The 14,210-nt window shown below is 41.0% G+C and overlaps 1 protein-coding gene across 9 annotated transcripts in view; it reads left to right on the forward strand.

Moving 5' to 3' along the window:
- The window catches only part of Setd2 (SET domain containing 2, histone lysine methyltransferase), a 108,131-nt gene that overhangs the window by 82,179 nt on the left and 11,742 nt on the right, over positions 1–14,210 (forward strand). For all 9 annotated transcript variants that reach the window (XR_013052958.1, XR_013052956.1, XR_013052957.1 and 6 more), the window contains 2 exons: positions 3,754–3,893; positions 10,171–10,282. Coding sequence is in view for 5 of the 9 variants with exons in the window: in XM_076577153.1 (XP_076433268.1) it covers positions 3,754–3,893; positions 10,171–10,282 (252 nt within the window). In the remaining 4 variants the exon portion in view is untranslated. The remainder of the gene's footprint in view (positions 1–3,753; positions 3,894–10,170; positions 10,283–14,210) is intronic.

Here is a 14,210-nt window from a genome sequence, read left to right on the forward strand (position 1 = left end):
CGGCACTGGAACTTGTCCCCTTTATTCAATTACATTTGTATCAGCTTTCTGTTGATGGTGTCCTTCACTGCTTAAGCTTTTCTTTAATTCCTTTTCACAAGTTGGAAGCTTAGCTGGGTGGGGTCTTGCCCTGAGGCCACCACTCCATTTATTCCATTTAGCATCAGGCTTTTCTTTAAACTTACTATCTCCTTGTGCACTGACTTAGCTCCATGATACTTCCTGTTGCTTCTTTTCTCCTCAAACAGTGAATTTTGTATTTCTTTTTCCAGTTTGCTCCTTTTTATTATAGATCTGCATATGAGAGATTACTAATAACCACACAACACAATCAGGCACCACTGAGAGCAATGCTAGGCTCCTGCTAGTGTGGCCCATCAAGCCCTGCTTACAGCATTCAACTACTTTCCGAATCCAAAGTTCCAAAGTCCACATTCCACAAACAAGCAGCATGGTCAGGCCTGTCACAGCAATACCCCACTCCTGATACCAACTTCTGTCTTCGTCACTGCTTTATTGCTATGAAGAGACACCATAACCAAGGCAGCTCTCATAAAAGAAAGCATTTAATTGGGGGCTTATTTCAGAGGTTTAGCCCATTATCATTGTTAGTTTTATGTGGTGCTGTTTCATTAAGTGGTGCTGTTTACCATGGGAGCAAAGCCACGAGGTACAACAAAGCCCACTATAAGAGTTTGTTAAGGAAAGATATGCTTAGGCCTATGGAAATGATTGTACAAGGAGAGAGGAAGAAGAGGAAGGGGAGAGGAGTCTGTGACCTGCTTTTTATGGATTCCCCCAACACATGCGCAAATGGGCTTATGTAGCTATGCCACGCATGTGCATAGATTATGTGATCACGCTGCGTGCAAATGAGGTGGCCATGCAGCTCATGGATTACATAGGATGCAAGGCCCCTTCTTGATTGTTTAAAATTGCTTGGCTACTGGACAGTGCATGTGCAGTCATGCAGCAGGGGTAGTGGCCAGTGGCCAGGAATTCCTACAGTCACCACATCAGGGAACATTGTGGCTTGTATGGTACTGGAATAATAACTGAGAGCTGAGAGGTAAATACTGGGTTTGGCATGGGCTTTTAAAACCTCAAAGCCTACCCCCAGTAACATATTTCTTCCAAGAAGGCCACACCTTCAAATCCTTTCAAACAGTGCCACTCTCTGGGTACCTAAGCATTCAAATAGATGTGCTGATGGGGACCATTCTTATTCAAACCACCACACTTTAAATCATATTCAAAGTAGTCAAAGTGTAGTGTCATTAAAAAAACATTGATAAGCCAGGACTGTGATACAGAGAAAACCCTGTCTCGAAAAAACAAAAAAAGCTGGGCGGTGGTGGCGCTCGCCTTTAATCCCAGCACTCAGGAGGCAGAGGCAGGTGGATCTCTGTGAGTTCGAGGCCAGCCTGGTCTACAGAGCGAGATCCAGGAGAGGCACAAAGCTACACAGAGAAACCCTGTCTCGGGAAGGAAAAAAGAAAAAAAAAACTAAAAAACAAAAAAAAATGATAAGATTAATGAAGTTGCTTGTAACTTGTACCTATAATCTAGCACTTGGGAGACTGAGACAGGAGAGTTGACATGAATTTTAGGCCAGTCTGAGAGGTACATAGTGAGTTCTAAGTCAATCCTTATTTCAAAAAGAAAAAGAAAAAAAAGACATTTAAGGATTTGATTTGAGGAAGGACAGAACTGTTTCTAGATAGGGGAAGGATAGTAGTCACTAATAATTTGGAGTAATCTTAAGGGACACAGAAGTTTTGAGAAAAAAAATTTCACTTGACTACAGAGACATTTGGGAATTAAGGAAATGATTCTTAAGCTGGACCAAATCTTCAGCTACACTAAATTGGGTAGGGGTGTACTAAAGAATGTATGGACTAGGAATGTTGATTGTGTAAAAGTGAAAGCATTTCATGAGTCTGGCATCTGGGGTCTCTAACTATTGTAGAAATAAAGCTGAAAGTTATTCTTCATTGTTTTACATAGACTAGACATGGGAAGATATATTCAGATAGTAATTGTATTGATTTCAGGGCTGCTATTACAAAGTACTCTAGACTGGGTGGCCTAATCAGCAGAAATTAATTTGAACAGCTCTGGAGACTGACCGCAGGTAAAGGTGACAGCAGAGCTGAGTTTCCCGAGGCCTCTGCGCAGCTCGCAGCAGCAGCAGCAGCGTCTTCTTGCTGTGTCCACACACACTCTTGTCTCTGCAAGCTTCCTCTGCTGTCATGTTGTTTGCTCATGCTGCTCTTGACTTCCTGGAACCTTAATTACCTACATCGAGGCTTTTTCTACCACTAAGGTCACAGTGACATTGAGGCTTTAACACACGAATTTTGGGGAAACACTTTGGTCCGTTACAGTGATTATTGGGTTTTTGAAAGTATATCGTTGCTGGAGAGATGGATTTGTGGTTAAGTAGTATGATTTAAAAGTGTAGTTATGAAAAAAACAAATAATAATGGAAATTTCATAACTATTTTTTAAATGTACAGAAAAATATACAGTGGATAAAATGTTACTATTCTGCTTTCCAGGTTTGTTGTCATTGATGCAAGCCTACCTAAAGCCAGCCAGCTAGTCAGCCTTCTGCAAGCTTTGTTTCCCTCCGCCCTTCCTTCCTCCCTCCCTCCCTTCTGTCCTTCCTTCCTTTCTCTTTTGTTAAGATTTACTTGCTTATTTAGACAGGGTCTCTCTATGAAGCCCTAGCTGTCCTAGAACTTGCTAGGTAGACCAGACTGGCCTGGAACTAACTCAGAGAGAGATCCACCTGCCTCTGCCTCCAGGTGCTGGGACTAGCAGTAGGCACCACCACACCCAACTATTTTTATTTTAGTGTATGGGTGTTTTGTCAGTGTGTTTGTCTGGCATGTATGTCTATGTGTGGTGCCTCATAGGTTACAAGAAGGCATCAGATACCCAGGAACTAAACAGTTGTTAGCTGCCATGTGGAGACTGTACATCACATCCAGCTTTTCTTTCTTTTTTTTTTAATTAAAAAAAAATTTATTCATTTATATACCAACCACAGGTCCCCGTCCCCCCCCACCTCCAAGGGTGAGCAAGGTGTCTGACCATAGGTAATGGGATCTAGAAAGCCAGCTCATGCACCAGGGATGGATCCTGATCACATTTTCAGGGGCCTCTCAAGCAGACCCAGCTACACAACTGTCTCCTGTATGTAGGGGGTCTAGTCCAGTCCCATGCAGCAGGTTCCACAGCTATGGTCTAAAGTTTGTAAGTTCCTATGAGCTTAATTCAGTTGTCTCTCTAGATTTCCCCATCGTGATCTTGATTTCCCCACCCCACCCCTGCTCATTGAATCCCTCTTCCCTCCACATCCAGCTTTCCTGCAAGAAAAACAAATGCTCTTACTACCCGCTGAGTCATCTCTTCAACCTCAGTATCCTGGAATTTTATGCCGTTATCATTGGCTTTTGTTGTTGTTGCTTGCTGGTTGGTGTGTTTGTATTAAAGTTGGTAAATATTGCTATAGATAATATACTGTTAAATATTTTTAAAGTGTGATACTTTGAATTTTGAGCTTGGGGAGGTCCCTAAGGGTTTTCATATGTATCATCTTGTTAGCTCTTTCCCATAGTATACCTTTCCTTTATCCTTTTTAAGGCAAACTGAAAGTATACTTTTTATATTGCTTAAGTGGGCATTTTACTCTATTGTGACATATTGAAAGAAATATCACTGATCAAAAATATACTTTTTTTTTAGCCTGAAATGGTTGTAACAAATAATCTACTGGATCTGCCACCCCCTTCTCCTCCAAAACCAAAAACCATTGTTTTACCTCCCAACTGGAAGACAGCCCGAGATCCTGAAGGGAAGATCTATTACTACCATGTAATCACAAGGTAAGAGGTTTCCCTGGGCGTCCCAGATCTAGTGTGATTTGGTCAGTTATGCTGCCAGCATGGAGTTTGATAGTTATTGGCTTCCCACTGACCTACAGGACTACTGAATTTCTAGAATTTCTTCTAGGAAGGGCAGGGCTGTGTGTGTGCCAGGTCACATGTCTTTGAGGGATGGATGCACACATGAGCACTCAAAGTCAGTCTAAGGTGGTGTTCCTCAGAAGTCATCCAGCTGTGTTTTCTTTGTTTAATTTGCTTCTGAGACATCTTCTCACTGGCACTTGGAGCTGGCTAATTCGGCTAAGGCTGGATATCCATCAAGCTCCAGAGGACCACCAGTCTTTTTTCCCCCAGTGCTTGGATACAAGTATGACACCATGTCCAGATTTTTATGTGGATTTTTGGGATAGAACTCAACCTAGCTATCTCTTCATGTGTGCCCCCTGACTGACCCCTTTTGACACAGGGATTCATGTAGCCCAGGCTGGCCTTGATTGCCTGATCCTTGAATGCCTGATCTCAAGTGCTGGGATTAGAAATGTGCACTGCTGTGCCCAGCTTCATAATCACATCTGAAAATGCATGATAGACTTTTTGTTCTTTTAAAATATGCGTTGGTATATCCATCCCATTGCGTTTATTTATAGTGTGTATGTGTGCATAGTACCCAATGTACTATGTCATGTATGCAGATGTCAGAGGACAATGTGGAGGAGTTATTTCTCTTCTACAGTATGAGTCCCAGGATTTCAAGTCATTAGGCTTGATAGCAAGTGCCTTTTCTTTTTCTTTTTCTTTTTTTTTTTTTAAATTTTATTTTACAATACCATTCAGTTCTACATATCAGCCATGGGTTCCCCATTCTCCCCCCTCCCACCTTCTCCCCTTACCCTCAGCCCACCCCCCATTCCCACCTCCTCCAGGACAAATCCTCCCCTGAGGACTGCGATCAACCTGGTAGACTCAGTCCAGGCAGGTCCAGTCCCTTCCTCCCAGCCTGAGCCAAGTGTCCCTGCATAGCAAGTGCCTTTTCATTGCTAAGCCATTTCATCAGCCCCTTTGGTGTATGGTATGTGTTTTGTTTTGTTTTGTTTTATAAGACAGGGTTAACTCTGTAGCCCTGGCTGGCCTGAAATTGACTGTGTAGACACAGGGGTGTCCTTGAATTCACAGAGATCTCTGCCTATCTCTCCTGAGATCAAAGGCATGTGCCACCACATCCAGTCTACCATTTGGTGTGCTTTTAACTTACAGAATTTTTAAGAAAACTAAAGAATTTTGGTGGAATATTTTGTTTGTTTTTCAAGATAGGGTACTATGAAAGCCAGGCTGGTCTGGAACTGAGGATGACTGCCTCTACCTTCCAAATGCTAGAATTATAGGCATGCGCCACCAAGCCCCATTGAGGTTATGGAGGTTAAATACAGAGCTTTGTGCATGCTAGGCAAATATTCAGCCAGCTGAGCTATATCATGAGCCCTCATTGTGTTTTCTTTTTGTTTTATGAGACAGGGTCTGGCCTTGAACTCTCAGCAGTCTTCTCTCTCAGCTTGCAGAATGCTAAGATTAGAAGTGTGAGTCTACATCCAGCTTGGGGATTTTTAAAAAGGTAGTGACAGGGCTGGTGAGATGCCTCAGTTGGGTGAAAATGTTTGCCACCAAGCCTGATAACCTGAGTTCAGTCCTTAGGACCCTTGAGTTGGAAGGAGAGAAACCTGGCTCCTAAAAGTTGTCCCTGACCTTCACACATGTCACCTGCGCACCTGTACACAAATAGTCATAACTTTTTCTCTAAGAGGGATCTAATCTAACATTGTAGATGTCAGTAGTCTCAAGCAAACCTTTTCTGTAAAAGATTAGGAAATAATTCCTCAAGCTTTGTTGATTAGGCAGTCATTGTCATAATTGTTCAGTTTTGTTGGTATTATATAAGCAATTATAGGCAATTTCTAATCCTCCTGATTCTACCTCCCCAATGCTGGGATTAAAAGTGTTTGTAACAGTAGGGCTGGAGAGATGGCTCAGTAGTTAAGGAGTACTTATTGTCCTTTCAGAGCATCCACGCTCAGTTCCCAGAACCCGCATCAGTGCCTCACAACCACCCACCTCTAATTCCAGCTCCAGGGGATTTGACACCATGTTCTGGCCTCTCTGGCCACCAGTACATGCACACATGTATGCACATATGCATTCTCTCTCTCTCTTCCTCCCTCCCCCCCAAAATTTAATAATTTTTTTTTAAAATATGTGCATCACCAAATCTAACCTTTTAATTTTTTTGCCAGTTGATGATCTTGAAGATGTAATATGTGACAGCTCATCTGTATTTCCAGTCTTAGTGTTGAAATAGAACATCTCTGTTAGATTACCAGCCATTTCTCCTCATTTTATGTTCATATTGTTAACCTATCTTCATGGATACTAGAAATAACTTTTGTTTATAATATCTTATGAAGAAGTTTACATTTTTCATAGGCACAAATCCTGTCTCACTTTCTCTCCATAGTCCTTGGAGAGATTGCTTAGGGGCAAAGAGCACTTCCTATTCTTCTATAGGACCTGAGTTTGACTTCCAATATCCATGTCAGGTCCATAACTCTAGCTTTAGGGGATGTAATGTAATGCCTCTGGCCTCTGCAGGCACCTTCACTCACATGCACATACATACCTGCATGCAGACATATGCACCCATACATAATTTACACGCCTGTAATTCCAGCACTCAGGAAGCAGAGACAGGCAGATCTCTGTGAGTTCGTTTGAAGCTAGCCTGTTCTACAAAGTGTGTTCCAGGACAGCCAGGGCTATGCAAGAAACCCTGTCTTGAAAAAATTTAAAAAATAAATAAATAAACATACACACGCATATATATATATACACATACATATATATATATATCCTTATTATTATTAAAATATCTTTAGTGCCTATGGTGGTACATACCTGTAATTTAGGTATGTACTTTAACTCAAAAGATCTTGAGTTGAAGGTCATCCTGAGTACATAGTGAGGTTCTACAAAAAAAAAAAAAAAATGAAAAGCAAAAAAATTTATAAAAATGAGAACTCCTTATGGTTGCTGACTGAATGTATAGTGACTTTACAAATGAATGTCTGCAAACTTAATTAGCACTTTTTTCCCCACACAAAAATAAGCTTTCCTCTTACCTTTTCCTCTTTCCCTCTTTCTTCTTCCTCCTCTTACTTATTTAAAAAAAAAAAAAAGAAAGAAAAAGAAAAAGAGCAGTCTCACTATTAGCATATGCTGACCTCGAACTCATGATCTTTTAGCTTCTGCCTCCCACATGCTTGGGATTTTGAGTGTTCTCTAACCATGCATAGTACAAGGCCAGTTTTTAAAGGTGCATGATAATTCTTCCAGATATTTAAAAAAATAAATAAATAAATAAATAAATTTGTTTCCACACTAAAATTTACAGATGCTCATGCTTCATTATGACAGTAGAAATGCTGTTGTTGTGCAGGTTCATAGATTGCATCTGAGCCTGCTCTCCACTCACTTAGAGTGGGTCACATCAAGATTAGTGTGGTAGGAGAGCCAAAAAGTACAGTGACAGTATTGACCTGCCAGAAAAGATGCCAGCTCTTTGTGGCTTTTTGTTTATATTTTGGTTTACTTATTGTGTGCCTGTAGTTGTGCGGGGGTGGGCAGAGACAGAGAACACAAACATGCTTTGGATACATTTAGAGATCAGAAGAAAAATTTTGGGAATTTGTTCCTGCCATCCACTTTTTTCTTTCTTTCTTTTTGTTTCACCCCTAGACACAGTTTCTCTGTGTAGCTTTGTAACCTGTTCTGGGTCTCACTGTGTAGACCAGGCTGGCCTCAAACTCGCAGAGATCCGGTGGCTCTGCCTCCCAAGGGCTGGGGATTAAAGGCGTGCTCCGCCGCCACCGCCACCACCACCACCCAGCCTCACTTTTTTCTTTTTTAATGTGTACGGCTATTATGCCTGCATGTATGTCTATAAACCACTTGTATTCCTGGTGCCCACAGGCATTAGAGCCCTGGATAGAAGAGTTACAGGTAGTTGTGAGCTGCCATGTAGGTGCTAGGAATAGATTCTGGGTCATCTGTGACAGTAACTAGTGCTCTTGAGAACTGAGCCATCTATCCAGCGCCCCCCACCCCCCCACACACCCCGTGTGTGTGCGCGTGTCTGTGTGCGTGTGAGACAGTGACAGTCTTTTGTTGTTTTTGTAGCTGCACTGTATACTCTAGGCTAGGCTGACTTATTAGCTTCCTTCTGATTCTCCTATCTCCCCCTCCCATCTTGGCATAAGAGTGTTGAGATTACAGGGCACACTCTTGAACCTAGGTCTTTCATGTGCATCCCAAGAAGTGAATTCAGGTCATTAGGCTTGTTTGGCAAGTGATTTTACCCACCAAGCTATTCCTACAGCTCCAGCTTTAACCTTTTAAATACTGCCTTCTGTGATAGCTGACTTTAGACTCTTCCTTCCTTCCTTCCTTCCTTCCTTCCTTCCTTCCTTCCTTCCTTCCTCCTCTCTCTCTCTCTCTCTCTCTCTCTCTCTCTCTCTCTCTCTCTCTCTCTCTCTTTCTTAAATTTCTTAAATTTTATGTGCATTATATGAGGGTGTCAGATCCCCTGGAACCTGAGTTATAGACAGTTGTGAGCTGCCATGTGGATGCTGGGAATTGAACCCAGGTTCTTTGGAAGAGCAGTCAGTGCTCTTAACCTCAGAGCCATCTCTCCAGCCCTGACTTCAGACTCTTGACTATGAATATCCTTACTTGAGTTTTTATCCTACAAATCTAACTTTAAAAAAAAAAAAAAAAAATCAGGCTAAGTGTGGTGGTGCGTGCCTTTTATCCTAGCATTTGGGAAGGAAGTAGGAGCAGGTTGTCTGCATATAGAGTTCCGAGCCAGCCAGGGCTAGCTATATAGTGAGCCTCTGTCATTTAAATAAAATACAAAAATTAAAAAAAAAAAAAAAAAAAAGGCGTGGGGGGGGGGATCGGGCTGTTGAGATGGCCTGCAGATAAAGGCACTTGCCACCAAGTCTGATAACCTGAGTTTGATCTCCAGGACCCATATGTGATAAAAAGGATGCGAAGACTCCCAAAATTGCTCTCCATCTTCACATATACACCATGACATGAGTATCCCTCCTCCTTTCCTCATGAATAAATGTAATTTTTAAAAATTGGGATTGAAGAGAAGGCTCAGTGTTTAAGTTCACTGGCTACTTTTTTAAGGGTTCAATTCCCAGCATTCACATGGTGGCTCACAACTGTCTATAACGTTTTTAGTTCCAGCGGACCCAACATCCTTTTCTGGCTTCTGTAGGTACCAGGCACGAATGTGGTTCACAGACATACATGCAAGCAAAATAACCATGTACATAAAATAGTAAAACCAACTGAGAGGCCGAGGAAATGGCTCCGCAGTTAAGAACACTTGCTTTTCTTCTGGAGTACTAGAGTTCAATTCCCAGCACCCACATCAGGTTATAACCACTTGTAACTCCCAACTCCAGGGGATTCAACTTCTTTTGTCTGCTGTGGGTATCCACACTCCTGTGCACTCACACACACACACAAATACACACACACACCATTTAAAATAAAATAATTTTTTAAAATAATCTAGTTGATTGTGGTGGCATGTCCCTGTAATCCCAACATTCAGGAGGGCGGTAGAGGCAGAAAGATGGGGGGGGGGGTTAAGGCTGTCCTTAATTCCATCCTGGGTTATATATTTGCCTTTTTATTTTCAAAACAACTATAAACATTCAATGAGTTAATATGGCTGAGCCCTTTTTGTTACCAGTTGAGGGCATTTTTATCAACACAATTTTACAAGTTTTCTAGGCTTTCAATCATTAAATAAGGTGTAGAACTACAAGCATGGTCAAGGATTGTAAGAGATATATATGATTTATTTTGCTCCAATACAGAGTAGTTATAGTCGTTACTAATCTTGTCTGCTCCATACTTTTTAGACCCAGGATATATCTAGTACATTGAGCCCGTTGAAAAGCAGATGTTTGGTTTTCTTGCTGTTGGCAGTATCTAGCCAGCATTATCCCATAATTGCCTTTAAAAGTTTAATGGGATTAATGTTAGGAATCTATTTCTAGGCTAGAGCCATTGCTCATAAGAAGCTATCAGAAGTATGTCTCAGTCTCACAGTTCTGGCTTATTTTCTGCCCTATTGCATATTATATTTTTAAACTCTATGCCAGGGTTGTCTGTTTTCTACCCACGACAGCTTCGCTGTTCTTACTTCTAGGCAGACTCAGTGGGACCCTCCCACTTGGGAAAGCCCAGGAGATGATGCCAGCCTAGAGCATGAAGCTGAGATGGACCTGGGAACCCCAACATACGATGAAAACCCCATGAAGGTGAGTGTAGCTTCTATATGTGTCCTGGTCATTTGAGCATCTGTGTCCTTTCATTTCAGTAAGGTCAGTAGCCATATAGTTTGGGAATTTTTTTTTCTCTTTCTTTAGAAAATATGTGGAAGTTCTTTTGTCAAAGGAAGAGATTGAAATCAAAGAGAAAGACTATTTTTAGACATTCAAGGAGTCAGATGTACTCTAGCATATTAGCTACTTATTTGCTTAAGAAATATATTTAGGGGCTGGAGAGATGGCTCAGTGGTTAAGAGCACCAACTGCTCTTCCAGAGGTCCTGAGTTCAATTCCCAGCAACCACATGGTGGCTCACTACCATCTGTAATGAGATCTGGCGCCCTCCTCTGTATACATAATAAATAAATGAATCTTTAAAAAAAAAAAAAAAAGAGAGAGAAAGAGAGAGAGGGAGAGAGAAAGCCGAATTCCTACTTTCAAAAAAAAGAAAGAAAGAAAGAAAGAAATATATTTAGAAGGTTTTTGAATATATGAATAGACCAGTTAATGAAAATGTTTTGTAGCCCTAGTGTAGATGGAAGTTGCCCAGTCCTGCCCGGTCCCGCAGCTGCCGTTATTATAATAATCACTCGGAGGCTTGATATTAATTACAAACTGTTGGGTCTATGGCTCAGGCTTCTTGCTAGCTAGCTCTTTCATCTTAAATTTATGTATTGCCACATGGCCATGACGTTACTGGTCTGCTGGCATGTTGCTCCTTGGGTGGCAGACTAGTGTCTGCCCTGACACCGCCCTCTTCCTTGTATCTCTCTTGGATTTCCTGCCTCGATCTTATCCTGCCTTATCATAGGCTGAAACAGCTTCTTTATTAACCAATAATAGCAACACATATTCACCATCATCCCACAGCACTCCCCCTTTTCTGTCTAATCAAAAAGGAAGGTTTTCATTTTAACAGTAAAATTACATATAACAAAACAGTTATCAAACAAGAATTACAGTTACTATATCTAGTCTATTTGTATTTTGCAAAACTTAAAAAAGTTCAATCACACTAATAATAACAGAAGACTAAAGGAGAAAACTAGAGGCCCCATGATAATTATATTCCATACTCCTTTATAACTTTTTTAATATATTAATTCTTCTTCTCTTGATATTGGATTGAATAGATGGTTTCTTTTTATTTGTGCTTTGGCTATTTATTTTTGAGGCATGGTCTCTCTAGCCCAAGCTATCCTTCAACTAGCAATCTTGCTATCCCAGTGTCAGGATCACAAGCATGTGCCAACACATTCTGCTTGATTTGACTCTTTAAATTGAATAATTTAATGGACATTGCACTTTAGTGTCCTCTTATTTTGAGATTAGTTAGACCTGGAATGAATTTAAACTGGTTATGTTAAAACCCACCAAAGGGGTCATAGAGATGGCATAGTAGATAAAGGACTTGCTGCAAGACCCTGATGGCCTGAGTTCAGATCCTCCAGCACAGTGGGCGATAGAAACAGGAGAATTGCCTGGAAGTTCTTGGGCCAGCTAGGCTAGAGTACATAGCATACTGGCAAGGACTAACAAGACTCTGCCTCAGGAAAATAAATGGCCTCCAAAAAGAAAAAAAAAAGAAACCTCACAAAACCATGGCATTTGTGGTGCCTGTATTCACACATACACATACACACACATCATACATACAGGCAGGTAGTGAATGAATCTCACCCAAGGAGACGGGTGGTGATTCATACTGTCATCATTAATGAGGGTTGCAGATTTGAGGCCAGCCTTAGCTACACAGCAAGAGCCTGTCTAAAGGGAAACAACAAAAACAGAAGCCAACAGCACCAAGTCAGGGGGCTCAGAAGATTAAGGAGCTTACCTCCAAGGTAGATGATCTCTTTGATCCCTGGAGCCCATGTTGGAAGGGGAGAACCAACTTTCAGAAGTTGTCTTTTGACTTCCATGTGCATGCTGTGGCATGTCTCCCCCCCCAAACAAGCAGCAACAAGAGAGGCACCTCATTTGATTCTCAAGAGTAGAAGACTTCCTTTCTTGTTCCACTTACTATGGAAATGCTAAAAAAAAGTATTTTACTCTTCATCTTTTCCTCTGACAAAACAGTTACTGAGATTAGAGGTGGTATAAGTACAGAACAAGTACCTACTAGTTGAATTATCCTTTATCCTTATTTATTAATAAGATTAAATTATCTCCAAGGATGACTTTTATGTGTTTGACAGGCATCTCACATTGTGACCTGGCTGTCCTGAAACATCTTTTGTAGACAGGCTGTCCTGAAACCTTGAGTAATCCCGAGCTCTGCCTCCCATGTGCTAGGTTTATGGGCATATGCCAGAATAAACTTTTATTTCTAACTAGTTAGGTATTTCCATATGAATCAAGGCTTGGGAGGGCCTCAGTGTTTTAAGAATACAAAGGGATCCTGAGATCGAAACTTTGAGAACCACTGTTTTAAGATTTGTAATACCCATATTATCTCACAACAGGTTGTCATCTTATGCTAGACCACATTTCTATGGTTACTTACAGCATAACTTTATCTCTGAATCTAAGAATTTATATTTCACTTGCTTCTGTCCATTATGTTTTTCAATCATTTTCTCATCTGTTAATGAACACCAAAATATGTCACTACATTTCACTTTAAAGTCTGTTAATGGTGGTATAAAACTGGGGTTAGGATTCAGATTGGGGCTGTGGGGGCTGGGGGTTTCCTCATTAGTGGTGCAGCTGTTTAAGCATGTGCACCCATGCCCACAAAATACAAAGACTGATAAAATGTTAAAGAAAACTTGAAGCTTTTATTTAGCCAGGTCCTGTTTTTAACTACTGTTTAGCATTTCCAGTACTTTATTCTTTGATATAGAATTTTGTTTCCACCTGGAATTGTTTCCTTTTATTCTGAAAATTTTCCTTGAGTATTTCTAGTATTTCAGATCTACTGGTGATGAAGTTTGTGAGCTTGTTTTATCTGGGGAGGGAAAAAGCAAAGAAATTACTATATCCCTTTAAAAAATACTGAGTAACTTTAGTTCAATTTGGTACAGCAAAATTGAGCAGAAAGTAGATCAAACAGAGAAGGCAAGGAGACCCTGGTGTTCTCGTGTTCCTCTGCCATGTATCCATAGCCTCTCCCTTCATTAACATCTCACCCCAGGGAGCTGTGCATTTAGGGTTTCTGTGTCTTTTCATGGTTGGTGTTCGTTTCACTTTGGTATTAAGTAATGCTCCAGTGTCTGATGACACCACTGCTTACCGGTTACCTGCTGAAGTACATCTTTCTTGACTTCTAGATTTTGTAATTTTCAATAAAGCTACTGAAAACACCTGTGTGGGGGGTTTTAGCTTGGGCATGGTTTTTAGTTTCTTTGGATAAATACCAATGAGCATAAGTGCTGAATTACATGGTAGGAATATGTTTAACTTTGTAGGAAACTTTGAGACTGTTATTTGAAGGGCATTGTCACTGGATATAGAATTCTCTTCTCTTCTATTCATATGGAAGTTTTGCCTGCCTGTATGTCTATGTACCACAGGGCCAAAAGAAGGTGTCAGGTCTCTCTGGTACTGGAGTCACAGATGGTTGTGAGCCACCATATGGGTGCTGGAACTCAAACCCAGGTCTTCTGCAAGAGTATCCAGTGCTCTTATTGATACTTTTTCTTTTTCCTACTTTTTAGCTCTTACCTCTTCTTTCTTTTCTTTTTTGGTTTTTTGTTTGTTTTTGTTTTTTTGAGACAGGCTCTTTCTACATAGCCTTGGTTGTCCTGATACTTGCTATGTAGACCAGGCTGGCCTTGAACTCACAGAGATCTACCTGCCTTCCGAATGCTGACATTAAAGGCATGTGTCACTACCTCCAGCCTACTTTTCAGCTCTTAAAATTATTCTATTTTGTTCTGGTTTTGTTCAGACTGGGTCTTGCTATGTAACCCAAGCT

This window comes from Peromyscus maniculatus, chromosome 7 (genome assembly GCF_049852395.1).
Source record: "Peromyscus maniculatus bairdii isolate BWxNUB_F1_BW_parent chromosome 7, HU_Pman_BW_mat_3.1, whole genome shotgun sequence".
Lineage (NCBI taxonomy): Eukaryota > Metazoa > Chordata > Mammalia > Rodentia > Cricetidae > Peromyscus > Peromyscus maniculatus.